The 16,555-nt window shown below is 40.6% G+C and overlaps 1 protein-coding gene across 7 annotated transcripts in view; it reads right to left on the bottom strand.

Moving 5' to 3' along the window:
• The window catches only part of LOC128699684 (forkhead box protein N2), a 369,048-nt gene that overhangs the window by 101,815 nt on the left and 250,678 nt on the right, over window positions 1-16,555 (bottom strand). For 5 of the 7 annotated variants that reach the window (XM_070099452.1, XM_070099455.1, XM_070099451.1 and 2 more), the window contains one exon: window positions 12,380-12,598. The exons of 1 other annotated variant lie outside the window; for it this stretch is intronic. In XM_070099452.1, coding sequence (XP_069955553.1) covers window positions 12,380-12,598 — 219 coding nt within the window. The remainder of the gene's footprint in view (window positions 1-12,379; window positions 12,599-16,555) is intronic. One more of the 7 variants, XM_070099450.1, reaches the window with a different exon arrangement.

Below are 16,555 nucleotides of genomic sequence, written 5' to 3'. Positions count from 1 at the left end.
TGATGATAGGGAGGCTGTGATTTCATGTATAGGGCAAGGAGGAATAACATCTTGTAGGAGTGAGGAAGAGACAGTTGTGAGTGAGGGGGAAGTTAGTGAGGCAGTAAGTAGAATGAAAGGGGGTAAGGCAGCCAGGATTGATGGGATAAAGATAGAAATGTTAAAAGCAGGAGGGGATATAGTTTTGGAGTGGTTGGTGCTATTTAATAAATGTATGGAAGAGGGTAAGGTACCTAGGGATTGGCAGAGAGCATGCATAGTTCCTGTGTATAAAGGCAAAGGGGTTAAAAGAGAGTGCAAAAATTATAGGGGAATAGGTAGTAGGTTGGTAGACAGCAACCACCCAGGGAGGTACTACCATCCTGCCAAGTGAATGTAAAACAACTGTAATTGTTTTACATGATGGTAGGATTGCTGGTGTTTTTTTTTGTCTGTCTCATAAATATGCAAGATTACAGGTATGTCTTGCTACTTCTGCTTACACTTAGGTCACACTACACATACATGTACACGTTTATTTATACACACTCATCTGAGTTTTCTTTGATTTTATCTTAATAGTTCTTGGTCTTATTACTTTTCCTTTTATATCCATGGGGAAGTGGAATAAGAATCTTTCCTCCATAAGCCATGCGTGTTGTAAAAGTCAACTAAAATGCCGGGAACAATGGGCTAGTAACCCCTTTTCCTGTAAAGATTACTAAAAAGAATAAGAAGAAGAAAATTGTCAAAGTGGGAAGTCTGAATGTGCATGGATGTTGTGCAAATGATAAGAAAGAGATGACTGTGGATGTTACGAATGAGAAGAAGCTGGATGTCCTGGCTTTAAGTGAAACAAAGCTGAAGGGGGTAGGAGAGTTTCAGTGGAGAGTTAGAGCAAAAGAAGGAGTAGCAATAATGTAGAAGGATAAGATATGGCAGGAAAAGAGGGACTATAAATGTATTAATTCAAGAATTATGTGGAGTAAAATAAAGGTTGGATGTGAAAAGTGGGTTATAGTAAGTGTATATGCACCTAGAGAAGAGATAAGTGTAGAGGAGAGAGAGAGATTTTGGGAAATGTTGAGTGAATGCATGGGGAGTTTTGAACCAAGTGTGAGAGTACTTGTGGTTGGGGATTTCAATGCTAAAGTGGGTAAAAATGTTGTGGAGGGAGTAGTAGGTAAATTTGGGGTGCCAGGGGTAAATGTAAATGGGGAGCCTTTAATTGAGCTATGTGTAGAAAGAGATTTGGCAATAAGTAATACATATTTTATGAAAAGGAGGATAAATAAATATACAAGGTATGATGTAGCACGTAATGAAAGTAGTTTGTTAGATTATGTATTGGTGGATAAAAGGTTAATGGGTAGGCTCCAGGATGTACATGTTTATAGAGGGGCAACTGAAATATCAGATCATTATTTAGTTGTAGCTACAGTTAGAGTAAGAGGTAGATGGGACAAGAGGAAGGTGGCAACAACAAGTAGGAGGGAAGTGAAAGTGTATAAACTAAGGGAGGAGGAAGTTCGGGCGAGATATAAGCGACTATTGGCAGAAAGGTGAGCTAGTGCAAAGATGAGTAGTGGGGGGGTTGAAGAGGGTTGGATGAGTTTTAAAAATGCAGTATTAGAATGTGGGTCAGAAGTTTGTGGTTACAGGAGGAAAGAGGAGTGATTGGTGGAATGATGAAGTAAAGGGTGTGATAAAAGAGAAAAAGTTAGCTTTTGAGAGGTTTTTACAAAGCAAAGTGTTATAAAAAGAGCAGAGTATATGGAGAGTAAAAGAAAGGTGAAGAGAGTGGTGAGAGAGTGCAAAAGGAGAGCAGATGATAGAGTGGGAGAGGCACTGTCAAGAAATTTTAATGAAAATAAGAAAAATTTTTGGAGTGAGTTAAACAAGTTAAGAAAGCCTAGGGAATGTATGGATTTGTCAGTTAAAAACAGAGTAGGGGAGTTAGTAGATGGGGAGAGGGAGGTATTAGGTAGATGGCGAGAATATTTTGAGGAACTTTTAAATGTTGAGGAAGAAAGGGAGGCAGTAATTTCATGCACTGGCCAGGGAGGTATACCATCTTTTAGGAGTGAAGAAGAGCAGACTGTAAGCGTGGGGGAGGTACGTGAGGCATTACGGAGAATGAAAGGGGGTAAAGCATCTGGAACTGATGGGATCATGACAGAAATGTTAAAAGTAGGGGGAGATATAGTGTTGGAGTGGTTGGTACTTTTGTTTAATAAATGTATGAAAGAGGGGAAGGTACCTAGGGATTGGTGGAAAGCATGTATAGTCCCTTTATATAAAGGGAAGGGGGACAAAAGAGATTGTAAAAATTATAGAGGAATAAGTTTATTGAGAATACCAGGAAAAGTGTACGGTAGGGTTATAATTGAAAGAATTAGAGCTAAGACAGAATGTAGGATTGCGGATGAGCAAGGAGGATGACCAGGGGCATTGTCTAATACCAGGAGGCACTTAAGGTCTAATTTCTTTTCAATTAGGTAATTTTTCACATTGGGGGCAAATGCATGGTGTATCCAGTCATAGAAAAAGTCCCTAGTGACCCATGCCTTACTGCTTGCCCTACACAGCACACACAAATTAGCCTTGAGGACATTGTTTTGCCTGAATGCTCTGGGAGTTTCTGAGTGATACATCAATAAAGGCTTCACTTTGCAATCACCACTAACATTGGCACACATCAGAAGAGTAAGCCTGTCTTTCATAGGCTTATGTCCTGGGAGTGCCTTTTCCTCCTGAGTAATGTAGGTCCTGCTTGGCAATTTCTTCCAAAACAGGCCTGTTTCGTCGCAATTAAACACTTGTTCAGGTTTAAATTATTCACTGTCTATGTAATCCTTGAATTCCTTCACATATTTTTCAGCTGCTTTTTGGTCCAAACTGGCAGCCTCACCATGCCTAATCACACTATGTATGCCACTACGATTCTTAAATCTTTCAAACCAACCTTTGCTGGCCTTAAATTCACTCACATCAGCACTAGTTGCAGGCAATTTCTTTACCAAATCGTCATGCAGCTGCCTAGCCTTTTCACAAATGATCGCTTGAGAGATGCTATCTCCTGCTATCTGTTTTTCATTTATCCACACCAATAACAGTCTCTGAACATCTTCTAACACTTGCGGTCGCTGTTTCGTAATCACAGTTGCACCTTTTGCAACAACAGCTTCCTTGATTGCCATTTTCCTGGTCACTAGAGTAGCGATGGTTGATTGGGGTTTACTATACAACCTCACCAGCTCCGACACACACACTCCACTTTCGTACTTTGCAATTATCTCTTTCTTCATTTCAATAGTCATTAGCACCCTTTTTCTCGAAGGGTTGGCACTAGAAGCTTTCTTGGGGCCCATGGTGACTTATTTTGCAGAAACAAGCACCAAAAACACTGTGATAATATGGAATGTACCGAATGTATCCTTAGATGCGAGCACACTGGCTGGCTTGTAAGCACTGGCACACACGGGGCAGTTCAGGCCACATGTGGACACGTCTCGGACGAATCGCGTATGGCGGGTTTTTTAACGGGAACTGAGGCAAAATTTTTGCATTATAATGTATCGAATACCGGATTTATCGGATACCGATGCCATCGCAAACCAGGGGTCCACTGTACTAGGAGAACTAGTAATATTCAAAATGAAGTGGATATTGAAAAGCCAGTGGCACTAGGTGACAAGGACAGTAATAGGTTTAGTGGAATAACAGAAAGGAGCAGGAAGGGTAAAGAGAAAGGAGGGTCCTTAAATATATATTACACAAATAGTTGTAGTGCTTGGAATAAGATAGATGAGTTGAGACTAGTTGCTAGTGCAGGTAACATTGATGCATATGCCTTAACTGAGACGTGGTTCAATACGAAAAATCAGGACATGCCTGCTGAAAGTCACATACAGGGTTTTAAATTGTTCCAGGTAGACAGAAGTATGGGGAAGGGGAGGTGGGGTGGCACTGTATGTCCGAGATCGCTTGAACTGTTGCATAAAAACGGGTATTAAGTCTGAAGTAACACATACAGTGTCTGCTTGGATAGAATTTTCAGAGGGACATGAAAAATTGATTTTAGGTGTGATATACCGTCCCCCAAACTTAGACAGGGACCAAGGGAGACTACTATGGGAGGAAATTGTTATGGCCACAAGGCACAATAACATAGTAATTCTAGGAGACTTTAACTTTAGTCATATTGACTGGAATTTCTTGACTGGGAATTTAGAATCAAACGACTTCTTAGTAGTAGTTCAGGATTGTTTTTTGAAGCAGTTTGTGACAAAGCCTACAAGGGAAAATAACCTGCTTGACTTGGTTTTGGCAAACAAGGAAACCCTTGTTAATAATTTAGAAATTACAGAGGAACTCGGCACAAGCGATCAAAATCAATTACCTTTAGCATTGAATGGAAGTATGATAGTAGGGATAATTCAGTACTGGTCCCAGATTTTCGCTTAGCAGATTACAATGGGCTTAGAGAACACTTATCATCTGTGGACTGGGGTAACAAAGAGAGCTATCAGTATGACAGCTTCCTTAACACAATACATGCTGCCCAAAGGACATTTCCCATATAAGGAAATTAGATCGAATAGAAATGACCCCAAATGGATGAATAACATTTAGGACAGAAAAAAGGAATTTATAGGCGCATCAAAAGAGCTGAGGGTCATCGTATGAATCGATATACAGTGGACCCCCGGTATTCGATGGCATCAGTATTCGATAAATCCGGTATTCGATGCATTTTAACGCAAAAATTTCACCTCGGTATCCGATCGAAAACCCAGTATTCGATGCGATTCGTACGAGACGTGTCCACATGTGGCCTGAACTTCCCGTGTGTGCCAGTGTTTACAAGCCAGGCAGTGTGCACACATCAAAGGATACATTCAGTACATTCCATATTATCACTGTTTTCGGTGCTTGTTTCTGCAAAATAAGTCACCATGGGCCTCAAGAAAGCTTCTAGTGCCAACCCTTCGAGAAAAAAGGTGCTAATGACTATTGAAATGAAGAAAGAGATAATTGCAAAGTACGAAAGTGGAGTGTGTGTGTCGGAGCTGGCCAGGTCGTATAGTAAACCCCAATCAACCATCTCTACTATAGTGACCAGGAAAACGGCAATTAAATCAAATCAAATCAAGTTTATTCTCTATAAGGATTACAATGCTGAGTTTACAGAATTTGGATATAGTGTGGTTTACATATTTTAAAATACTAATTATAGAGGGGGCCACTAGAACACCTAGCATGGCTAGGCATTATGGGCAGACTTAGATTAATTCTTAACTTAAAAATATTACAAATTATGAGGTAAGTTGGAATTATGGCTAAGTGACTCAATACTAGTTTGTGAGTTTAGCAATGTGAATGCTTTTGTTTTCGCACAATACATAGTTTCAGTATTGGAGTATCACAGGCCAACTTACGACTAGTTAGGATTCATTATTTTAAGATTAAGATTGATATTTCTGTGTTTATTGTCAAATGGGTGAGTGAGTGTAAGTGTGAACCACCAGGTGGTATTCATGTAATTAGTTGACGGGGTGTACCAGGGAGATAAGATGTTTTCTAATGGTAGTTTTGAAGGTGATGAATGAGTCTGCAGTTCTAGAGTATTCAGGGAGGGTGTTCCAGATTTTAGGGCCTTTGACACACATTGAATTTTTGTAAAGGTTTAGTCGGACATGAGGAATGTCATAGAGATGTTTGTGTCTGGTGTTATGCCTGTGGGTTCTGTCACAACTAACAAGAAAGCATTTTAGGTCAAGGTTAATATTGGAATTTAAGGTCCTGCAGATGTAGATTGCACAGTAGTAAGTGTGGATGTACTGAACAGGGAGTAAGTTTAGATCTATGAAGAGTGGGGGGAGTGTTGCCAGGGATGGGATTTAGTGATTATTCTTACTGAGGCTTTTTTTTGGGTTATTATTGGCTTTAGGTGAGTTGCTGCAGTTGATCCCCAAGCACAAATAGCATAGGTGAGGTATGGATAAATCTGTGAGTGGTAGTGTGAGAAGGGCATTTTGCGGCATGTAGTATCGTACCTTGGAGAGGATCCCAACCCAAGGAAGCTGTTCTTGCAAAAGGTGCAACTGTGATTACGAAACAGCGAACGCAAGTGTTAGAAAATGTTGAGAGACTGTTATTGGTGTGGATAAATGAAAAACAGATAGCAGGAGATAGCATCTCTCAAGCGATCATTTGTGAAAAGGCTAGGCAGTTGCATGATGATTTGGTAAAGAAATTGCCTGCAACTAGTGCTGATGTGAGTGAATTTAACCCCTTCAGGGTCCAAGGCCCAAATCTGAAGTGGTGCCCCAGTGTCCAAGAATTTAAAAAAAAAAAAAAAAACTTATTTTTTCTTATGAAATGGTAGAGAATCTTTTTGTGAAGGTAATAAAACAAAAAGTAAGAAATTTGATGGAAAATTGACGAAATTATGCTCTCGCGAATTTTGATGTGTCAGCGATATTTACAAATTGGCGATTTTGCCGACTTTGACTCCCATTTTAGGCCAATTACATTATTCCAGTCAACCAAATTCTTAGCTATTTCACTAGTATTACTTCTATTCTATCGATTGATCACAAGAAATCGCCAAGTCAACTTTTTCAACTACAAATTAAAGTGATCGGAAATTGTTAATTTGGCCAATTTAACACAAAGTTCAAAATATACCAATTTCAAAATAGGGTCCAGAATGAACAATGTAGGCATTCCTGGAACTAAACTAACATTTCTTCTGTTCGTTAGTTATGTTTTGAGGCTTTACAAATAAATTCCATTTTGATTTTTTATTCACATAATGAATTTTTATTCACACCAAAAAATAGAAGATTTACTGTTATGCAATATTGTAATAATTGTATAAATATCATCACCATATTTGTGAATGCATATTAGACCCACCAGCTGGTGTGTAGTAGACGTGTGAGGTCGTTTGTTTACTCTTGAATATCGGCAAAAATTTTACATTTCTGCTACTTTGAGCTCAGTTTCAAGCCATTTCCAGTGCTAAAACCAATCAAAATCATCTCTAATTCTGTAATATGTCTTCCATTCTATCAAATGAGACCAAGAAATCACAAATACAACTATAAAAAACATACGAAAAAACACTGCAAATTCGCTATTTTAATCGAAAAATCATGATTTCAGTTTCTTTCTCTCATTATACACAACGTGCTGCAGGATCTGTTTTATGTGGTGCACACATACCACATAGATGTATTCTCTCATATCTAGGCCCAAATGTACCACTCACAGTTTATCAGAGTGAGCTGAGCTCATGACGTAGATCTACGGTTTGGACCCTGAACGTAAAGCCGTAGATCTACGGGACGGACCCTCAAAGGTTGGTTTGAAAGATTTAAGAATCGTAGTGGTATACATAGTGTGATTAGGCATGGTGTGGCTGCCAGTTCAGACCAAAAAGCAGCTGAAAAATATGTGAAGGAATTCAAGGATTACATAGACAGTGAATAACTTAAACCTTAACAAGTGTTTAATTGAGACAAAACAGGCCTGTTTTGGAAGAAAATGCCAAGCAGGACCTACATTACTCAGGAGGAAAAGGCACTTCCAGGACATAAGCCTATGAAAGACAGGCTTACTCTGTTGATGTGTGCCAATGCTAGTGGTGATTGCAAAGTGAAGCCTTTATTGGTGTATCACTCTGAAACTCCCAGAGTGTTCAGGAAAAACAATGTCCTCAAGGCTAATTTGTGTGTGCTGTGGAGGGCAAACAGTAAGGCATGGGTCACTAGGGACTTTTTCTATGACTGGTTACACCATGCATTTGCCCCCACTGTGAAAAATTACTTAACTGAAAAGAAATTAGACCTTAAGTGCCTCCTGGTATTAGACAATGCCCCTGGTCATCCTACAGACTGGGGACATGAGCTTCGTTAAGGTCAAGTTTCTGCCCCCTAATACCACTCCTCTCCTGCAGCCCATGGACCAGCAGGTCATTTCCAACTTCAAGAAACTGTACACAAAAGCTATGTTTCAAAAGTGCTTTGTAGTGACCACAGACACTCGACTGACTCTAAAAGTGTTTTGGAAGGATCACTTTAATATCCTCAACTGTATAAACCTTATAGGTACGGCTTGGGAGGGAGTGACTAAGAGGACCTTGAACTCTGCTTGGAAAAAGGGATTTTGAAATGTTTGAGGCTAACCCTGGGAATCCTATGCCAGTTGAGGAATCCATTGTGGCATTGGGGAAGTCCTTGGGGTTGGAGGTTAGTGGGGAGGATGTGGAAGAGTTCGTGGAGGAGGACAATGATGAACTAACCACTGATGAGCTGCTAGATCATCTTCAACAGCAAGAGGCCAGACCTGAGGAAACTGCTTTGGAGGAGGAGAGAGAGAAATTGAAGAAGTTGCCTACTTCAAAGATTAAGGAAATGTGTGAAATGTGGCTTAAAGTGCAAACCTTTTTTGATGACAATCACCCTAACACAGGTATTGCAAGCCGTGCTGGCGACTATTACACTGAGAATGTTGTGAATCACTTTAGAAAAGTCATAAAGGAACGAGAGGTACAGGCCTCTATGGACAGATATGTTGTGCAACAGAAGTCCAGTGACTCTCAAGCTGGTCCTAGTGGCATTAAAAGAAGAAGGGAAGTAACCCCGGAAAAGGACTTGCTACATCAAGTCCTAATGGAAGGGGATTCCCCTTCTAAACAGTAACAACTTCAACACTCTCCCGTCTGCCCATCCCATCAATCATCACCAGATCTTCATTAAAGGTAAGTGTCAATTATTCCATGCTTACTGGTGTAGGCATGATCTTGGTGAAAGAATTGTGTTTGTCATGGTGTACTCGTAGTATGTGTTGCTTTCCCTGACAATAATTTCCATCAGGGGTTCATCAAAGAATAACTTGAAACATTCCAGTTCAGTGGCATTGTTCCCAAGTGTACAAGATGGCCATATTCCACTTTGACTTTCATCAAAGTGATGGGGATTGGGAACAAAATTGGCAGCTTCCTGTCAATCCCAGGTGCAGTCTACTGGTGGATACTGGATACTGACAGGTGGTTGTGGTTGTGGAGGTTGTGGTTGTGGAGGTTGGTGTGGTGGGTGGGTGAGGTTGGGCTTTGTTTTAGCTCAGCTGAGTCAGCAGCATGGGTACCAGCATGGGCCGCTGCTGGTGCCTCATGGCGCATACCACCACTATCTGATGACGCATGCACATTATTCATCCCAACTGTAACAATATCGTCTTCATTTTCACTATCTGTTCGTGTTGTATGGCCACGGGATGTACTCCAAGATGTACTCCTTACCCTTGGAATAGCACATGGCACACCATCTGAGCGCATGTAGTGCAGTATATACTGATGCATCACTGGAGAATATTCCACTTCACTCTCGCTACTGGAACTGTTTTCAAGAGCTTGGAGATCATATTCACTATCACTATCATCACCACTGCTCACATCTGAATCCTGGACACGGGAAAATACAAGTTTCCTCTTTCGTTCTGGTACAACTGGACATGAGCAAGACGGCCCAGCACCAGAGGTGGAAGGTTGAGGGTTGTCTGGGTTTTCATCACTATTGCCAGCATTATGTTTATTATTTTCGGTCACAAACTCCTCAAAACCATGGAATTCATCTTCACTGACACTTCCATCTGTGTTTGAACTGTCACTTGGGAACAAAAGAGTCCCAGTTCACTGGGGAGTGAGGAGTTTCTTACTGTGAGGCATGGTAAACAAGGCGTACTGAAAAGGCATTCCCAAAATGCAATGTGGGTGCCTTGATTTTTTTTTCGTACTGCACACACTGATCATGCAGACCCATTCTCTCACATGTAGGCCTACCAGCTTTCTCCCGCTCGATTTGACGGTGCTAGAATTTACGTGTATAAGTGCGTGACCAACCCTATCTGTCATGACGTACATGTACATAACCAACCTCAAAGGGTTAAGGTAAGAAATATTATTTCTGTAATATTTGTAGCCTTAAATAATGTATTAAACATAATACAACTCTACAATCAGCTACACCTACATTATCACTTTTGTTTGTTTGCAATTTGGAAACCTAAACAAAAGTCGTTTAGCATTTTTAGGGGTCCAGAGCCCAACCCTATTTTTCCCATATGTTCTTCAGTATGTTTTACATGATTTTTGTCTTGTACGCAATTTCAGAAACACAACTACCGTGTTAAACAATGGTCTACTGTAACAATATTTCTGGCACTTACCAGCACCAACACTGACACCAGCACCAACTCTGACACCAACACTAACACTGACACTTAACCCCTTCACTGTTGGTGCCATATAGATACAGTGGTACCCCGACCTACAATATTAATCCGTTCCTGAGAGCCCATCGTAAGACGAAATGAGCTTAGGTTGAATTAATTTTCCCCATAAGAAATAATGGAAAACAAATTAATCCGTGCAAGACACTCAAAAGTATGAAAAAAAATTTTTTTACCACATGAAATATACATTCTCTACTCTACTCTACTAAATGAAGAATAAATGACACTTACCTTTATTGAAGATGCAGCAATGACTGATGAGACACTGTGTCCTGGAAGTGCCTTTTCCTCCTGAGTAACCTAGGTCCTGTTTGGCATTTTCTTCCAGAACAGGCCTTATCACACTGTGTATGCCACTAGGACTCTTAAATCTTTCAAACCAACTTTTGCTGGCCTTAAATTCACCAATATGAGCACTAGCTCCAGGCATTTTTTCCAGTTCACCTGGGTGTTAGTTGACTGGTGTGGGTCGCATCCTGGGAGACAAGATTAAGGACCCCAATGGAAATAAGTTAGACAGTCCTGGATGACACATTGATTTTTTTGGGTTATCCTCGGTGGCTAACCCTCCGGGGTTAATTGTTTCTCGGTATTCTTGATAAGCCACACCAACAACGGTGCTACAGCAGCAGCAGCAGTTGACTGTGGTACGATAGTATTTTGATAATATTTCTCACCCTTTTTACCACAGGGTTGGCAATAGAAGCTTTCTTTGGGCTCATGGTGGCTTATTTAGCAGTTAGAAGCAATAAAAACACTGGAATAATACAAAATATTCCAAATGTATGCTTGGGAGCGACCGCTCTGGCTTGTAAACATTGGCACACTAACTGAAGGCAGGCCAACTGAGGCACACTCAGGCGGACAGACATGTGGACGCGTACTGGACGAACGCTGTAGGTCGAGTTTTTCAACATACGTCGGGGTCAAATTTTTACGCTGAAAAGCATCGTAGATCAGTTTTAATGTATGTTGGGGACATCGTATGTCGGGGGTCCACTGTACACCTTACGAGCCAGTGTTGGTGACGTATTAATATGCCAAAATTCTAACGGCTTCAAATCTAGTGGGAGAAAGCTGGTAGACCTTCATGTGAAAGAATGGGTCTGCGTGGTCAGTGTGCGCAGTATAAAAAAGTTCAGGGAGCCAGTGGTGCATTGTGGGAATGCCATTTCAATAGTCCTTGTTCAGCATGCCTAGCAGTAAGAAATATCTGACTCCCCGGCGAATCTGGGACTCTTCTTTTCCCAAGTGATCACTCTAACATAGATAGAAATGTCAGTAAAGATGAATTTCATGGTTTTGAGGAGTTTGTGACTGAAAGCAATGCCCAGAAAACCAGAAGGAAGGAAGGAAGGAAGGAAGAGATAAGAGGAAGGAAGGTAGGAAGGATGACCCAGACAACCATCAACCTAGGATAACCCAAAAAAGTCAAGACAAAGTGATTTATTTCCATGTGGGTGGTGGGAAAAACCGCATACTTGTTGGGGAAGATGGTGTGGTTAGTGGGTGGTGGTAATGCATCACTGTGACACCAGCCACGCTGCTCTCAGCACATCCATAACAAAGGAGGCCACCCACACACAACACCCTTCCAGAAGCTGTAGCAGTTCTAGGAACACATCCAGTAACTATATGTGTATATATACATTATAGAACAATAGTAATAAACATTTTTTTTTATTGTTGGTTTGTGTAAACACGTTTTGTAAACATTATAATGATAACAATGTTTGTGCAGTTACTGTGTTGCATACAATGAGTGGATATATATACATTACACATTATATTGGTCTCACAGGCCACAAGTTACTTGAAAAAATAAAATATTAAAAAATAAAAGAAAAAGTAGAATAAAAGTAAAAATGACATTACCGAGTGAGCGGCAGTCGCTATTGTTGCCATAATCGGTTCACTTTGTCAACTTCATGCCTCTATATCTTGGCAAGTAATTTTTTTTTCTTTTAAAACACTCACAAAAATATTCTTAAGATTTTGGTAAGAAAAAATTATTTTTTTTTAAATATTTTTCCATACAAAGTGGGACTTCAGGATCAGAGGTCTCAACAGTCAAAGGGTTAAAAGTACCAACACTGACCCTTACCGGTGCCTTCTCGACCTTACGGAAGCACTTGTTGAGAGAAAGGTTGTGTCGTACAGAGTTCTTCCAGCCAGTGGGAGCGTTGCGGAAGTAAGGGAAGTGTTCAAGAATCCAGGCGTAGATGTCTTTCACTGGTAGTGCCTTGTTAACCGAGTCCTCGATGGCCATGAAGATCAGGCACGAGAACGAGTAAGGTGGTTTAGCATTGACGTGAACCTGTAACAACCAATCTTGTTAGACTTCCATGGTTGTTAAGACTACAATGGGGTTATGCTTGGGGTCATCATTAACACACACAAGATATAAGAGAGGCCTGAGGTCATGCCTGGGGTTGTCATTAGCACAGATGACAGAAGAGAGGCCTGGGGTTGTCATTAACACACAGAGGATATAAGAGAGGCCTGGGGTCATGCCTGGGGTTGTCACTGGGGTCGTCATTAATGAACATAGGTTGTTGTCATGGCTAGAAAAACTACACTGTTGTGGAATGTGTTTCATTTTAAACCTTCTACAAATACTGAAGATTACCAACTTCTGCCCACCCAACAGGATATTCTGATAGGCAGTTTCTGGCAATAAGTGGACAGTATGGATGGCATTAAATAATGAAGCTATCCAGGAGAGGTAAAGTGAGAATTATTTGTCAAGTTTTAATGGCAATAGTAATCCTACACAATATTATGAATAAAATGGGCAAATCCAGGTCTATAATTTCCAATTTCAATCTCTATCATCATTCAATTGGAATCTGGAATACCTAGGAATTGGGTCATTTTGAGCAAAAGAAGAGGCCTAAAATTGGCCCCAAATTGGGTGAAATTACTTGTGTAAGGTCCTCCCTGACCCCCTAATTGGCACCTGCACAATTCCATACGTTTTCATCCAATTTTTGCACTTTCTGAGTTGCCAATTTAAAAAAAAAAACGTTCTCTGCCATCTTGGAAAGTGAAACTAACTTTTTTTTAAAGCAACTGTCAACACAGAACAAGCTTTTATGTTGATAGGAGCAGAGAGTTGAAGCATTAAGCTGAGATCCGTTAAATTAAAACCCTTAAAGTTTATATTTATTAACCCTTTTGCTGTCCATCACATAGAACTACAGTGGACCCCTGGTATTCGATATTAATCCGTTCCTGAGAGCTCATCGAATACCGAAAATATCAAAAAGCGAATCAATTTTGCCCATAAGAAATAATGGAAATCAAATTAATCCGTACAAGACACCCAAAAGTATGAAAAAAAAAATTTTACCACATGAAATATTAAGCTTAATGCAATAGAATAATTACAATAACAACAATAACAATAGAATAATTGACACTTACCTTTAATGAAGATCTGGTGATGATTGATGGGATGGGAGGAGGGGAGAGTGTCGAAGTTGTTACTGTTTAGAAGGGGAATCCCCTTCCATTAGGACTTAAGGTAGCTAGTCCTTTTCCGGGGTTGCTTCCCTTCTTCTTTTAATGCCACTAGGACCAGCTTGAGAGTCACTGGACTTCTGTCGCACAACATATCTATCCATAGTGGCCTGTACCTCTCGTTCCTTTATGACATTCCTAAAGTGTTTCACAACATTGTCAGTGTAATAGTCGCCAGCACGGCTTGCAATACCTGTGTTAGTGTGATTGTCATCAAAAAAGGTTTGCACTTTAAGCCACATTTCACACATTTCCTTAATCTTTGAAGTAGGCAACTTCTTCAATTTCTCTCTCTCCTCCTCCGAAGCAGTTTCCTCAGGTGTGGCCTCCTGCTGTTGAAGATGATCTAGCAGCTCATCAGTGGTTAGTTCGTCATTGTCCTCTTCCACGAACTCTTCCACATCCTCCCCACTAACCTCCAACCCCAAGGACTTCCCCAGTGCCACAATGGATTCCTCAACTGGCATAGGATTCCCAGGGTTAGCCTCAAACCCTTCAAAATCTCTTTTGTCTACACATTCTGGCCACAGTTTTTTCCAAGCAGAGTTCAAGGTCCTCTTAGTCACTCCCTCCCAAGCCGTACCTATCAGGTTTATACAACTGAGGATATTAAAGTGATCCTTCAAAAACTTTTTTAGAGTCAGTTGAGTTTCTGTGGTCACTACAAAGCACTTTTGAAACATAGCTTTTGTGTACAGTTTCTTGAAGTTGGAAATGGCCTGCTGGTCCATGGGGTGCAGGAGAGGAGTGGTATTAGGAGGCAAAAACTTGACCTTAATGAAGCTCATGTCCCTAGAAAGTCGCTCTGCCAAGTCTGTAGGATGACCAGGGGCATTGTCTAATACCAGGAGGCACTTAAGGTCTAATTTCTTTTCAATTAAGTAATTTTTCACAGTGGGGGCAAATGCATGGTGTAACCAGTCATAGAAAAAGTCCCTAGTGACCCATGCCTTACTGTTTACCCTACACAACACACACAAATTAGCCTTGAGGACATAGTTTTTCCTGAACACTCTGGGAGTTTCAGAATGATACACCAATAAAGGCTTCACTTTGCAATCACCACTAGCATTGGCACACATCAGCAGAGTAAGCCTGTCTTTCATAGGCTTATGTCCTGGGAGTGCCTTTTCCTCCTGAGTAATGTAGGCCCTGCTTGGCATTTTCTTCCAAAACAGGCCTGTTTTGTCGCAATTAAACACTTGTTCAGGTTTAAATTATTCACTGTCTATTTAATCCTTGAATTCCTTCACATATTTTTCAGCTGCTTTTTGGTCTGAACTGGCAGCCTCACCATGCCTAATTACACTGTATATGCCACTACGATTTTTAAATCTTTCAAACCAACCTTTGCTGGCCTTAAATTCACTCACATCACCACTAGTTGCAGGCAATTTCTTTACCAAATCGTCGTGCAACTGCCTAGCCTTTTCACAAATGATCGCTTGAGAGATGCTAACTCCTGCCATCTGCTTTTCATTTATCCACACCAATAACAGTCTCTCAACATTTTCTAACGCTTGCGGTCGCTGTTTCATAATCACAGTTGTGCCTTTTGCAAGAACAGCTTTCTTGATTGCCGTTTTCCTGGTCACTATAGTAGAGATGGTTGATTGGGGTTTACTATACAACCTGGCCAGATCCGATACACGCACTCCACTTTCGTACTTTGCAATTATCTCTTTCTTCATTTCAATAGTCATTAAAACCTTTTTCTCGAAGGGTTGGCACTAGAAGCTTTCTTGGGGCCCATGGTGACTTATTTTGCAGAAACAAGCACCAAAAACAGTGATAATATGGAATGTACCGAATGTATCCTTAGATGCGCGCACACTGCCTGGCTTGTAAACATTGGCACACATGGGGCAGTTCAGGCCACACGTGGACACATCTCGTACGAATCGCATCGAATACCGAGGCAAAATTTTTGCGTTAAAATGCATCGAATACCGGATTTATCGAATACTGGGGGTCCACTGTACACTGTTGATGCCAGGCTCCCTCATGTACGTCTACATCATGAGCTCAGTTCACTCAGATAAGCTGCGAGCAGTGAATTTTGTCCTAGATATTAGAGAATGGGTCTATGTGAGTGTGCACAGTATAAAAATAATCCTGCCCCATGTGGTGTATAATGGGAAAAACAAAACCTGTAATTTTGTGTTTGGTTTTACCCCTTTTGCTGACTGTGCCATATTACTACAGCTTTGAGATCTCTGTCAGTGCCGTAGTACTACGTCATGATCTCAACTCACTCAGATAAGCTGAGAGCATTAAATTTGGGCCTAGATATGAGAGAATGAGTCTATGTGATAAGTGTGCACCATACAAAAAAAAAAAATCCTTCAGCACACAGTGCATAATGAGAAAAAACTGCGACCGTGTTTTTAGTTTAAAACAGCATTTCTGCCGTGTATTTTCATATGGGTTTTATGGTTGTATTCGCGCCTTCTTGGTCTCATTTGATAGAATGGAAGATATATTACAAAAATAGAGATAATTTTGATTGGTTTTAGAACTGAAAAAGCTTGAAATTGAGCTCAAATAGCGGAAATGTTCAATTTCTGCCGATGTTCAAGAGTAAACAAATCATGTCACGCATCCAATATACGTCGACTGGTGGGTCTAATATGCATCTACAAATGAGCTGATATTATTTATACAATTATTACAACATTGCATAACAGTAAATCTTCTACAGTAAACCTCCGGTTTTTGTAATTAATCTGTTACAGAAGGTTGGACTAAATCC

This window comes from Cherax quadricarinatus, chromosome 67 (genome assembly GCF_038502225.1).
Source record: "Cherax quadricarinatus isolate ZL_2023a chromosome 67, ASM3850222v1, whole genome shotgun sequence".
NCBI classification, from domain to species: domain Eukaryota; kingdom Metazoa; phylum Arthropoda; class Malacostraca; order Decapoda; family Parastacidae; genus Cherax; species Cherax quadricarinatus.
This window is presented reverse-complemented; position numbering and strand designations above follow the sequence as displayed.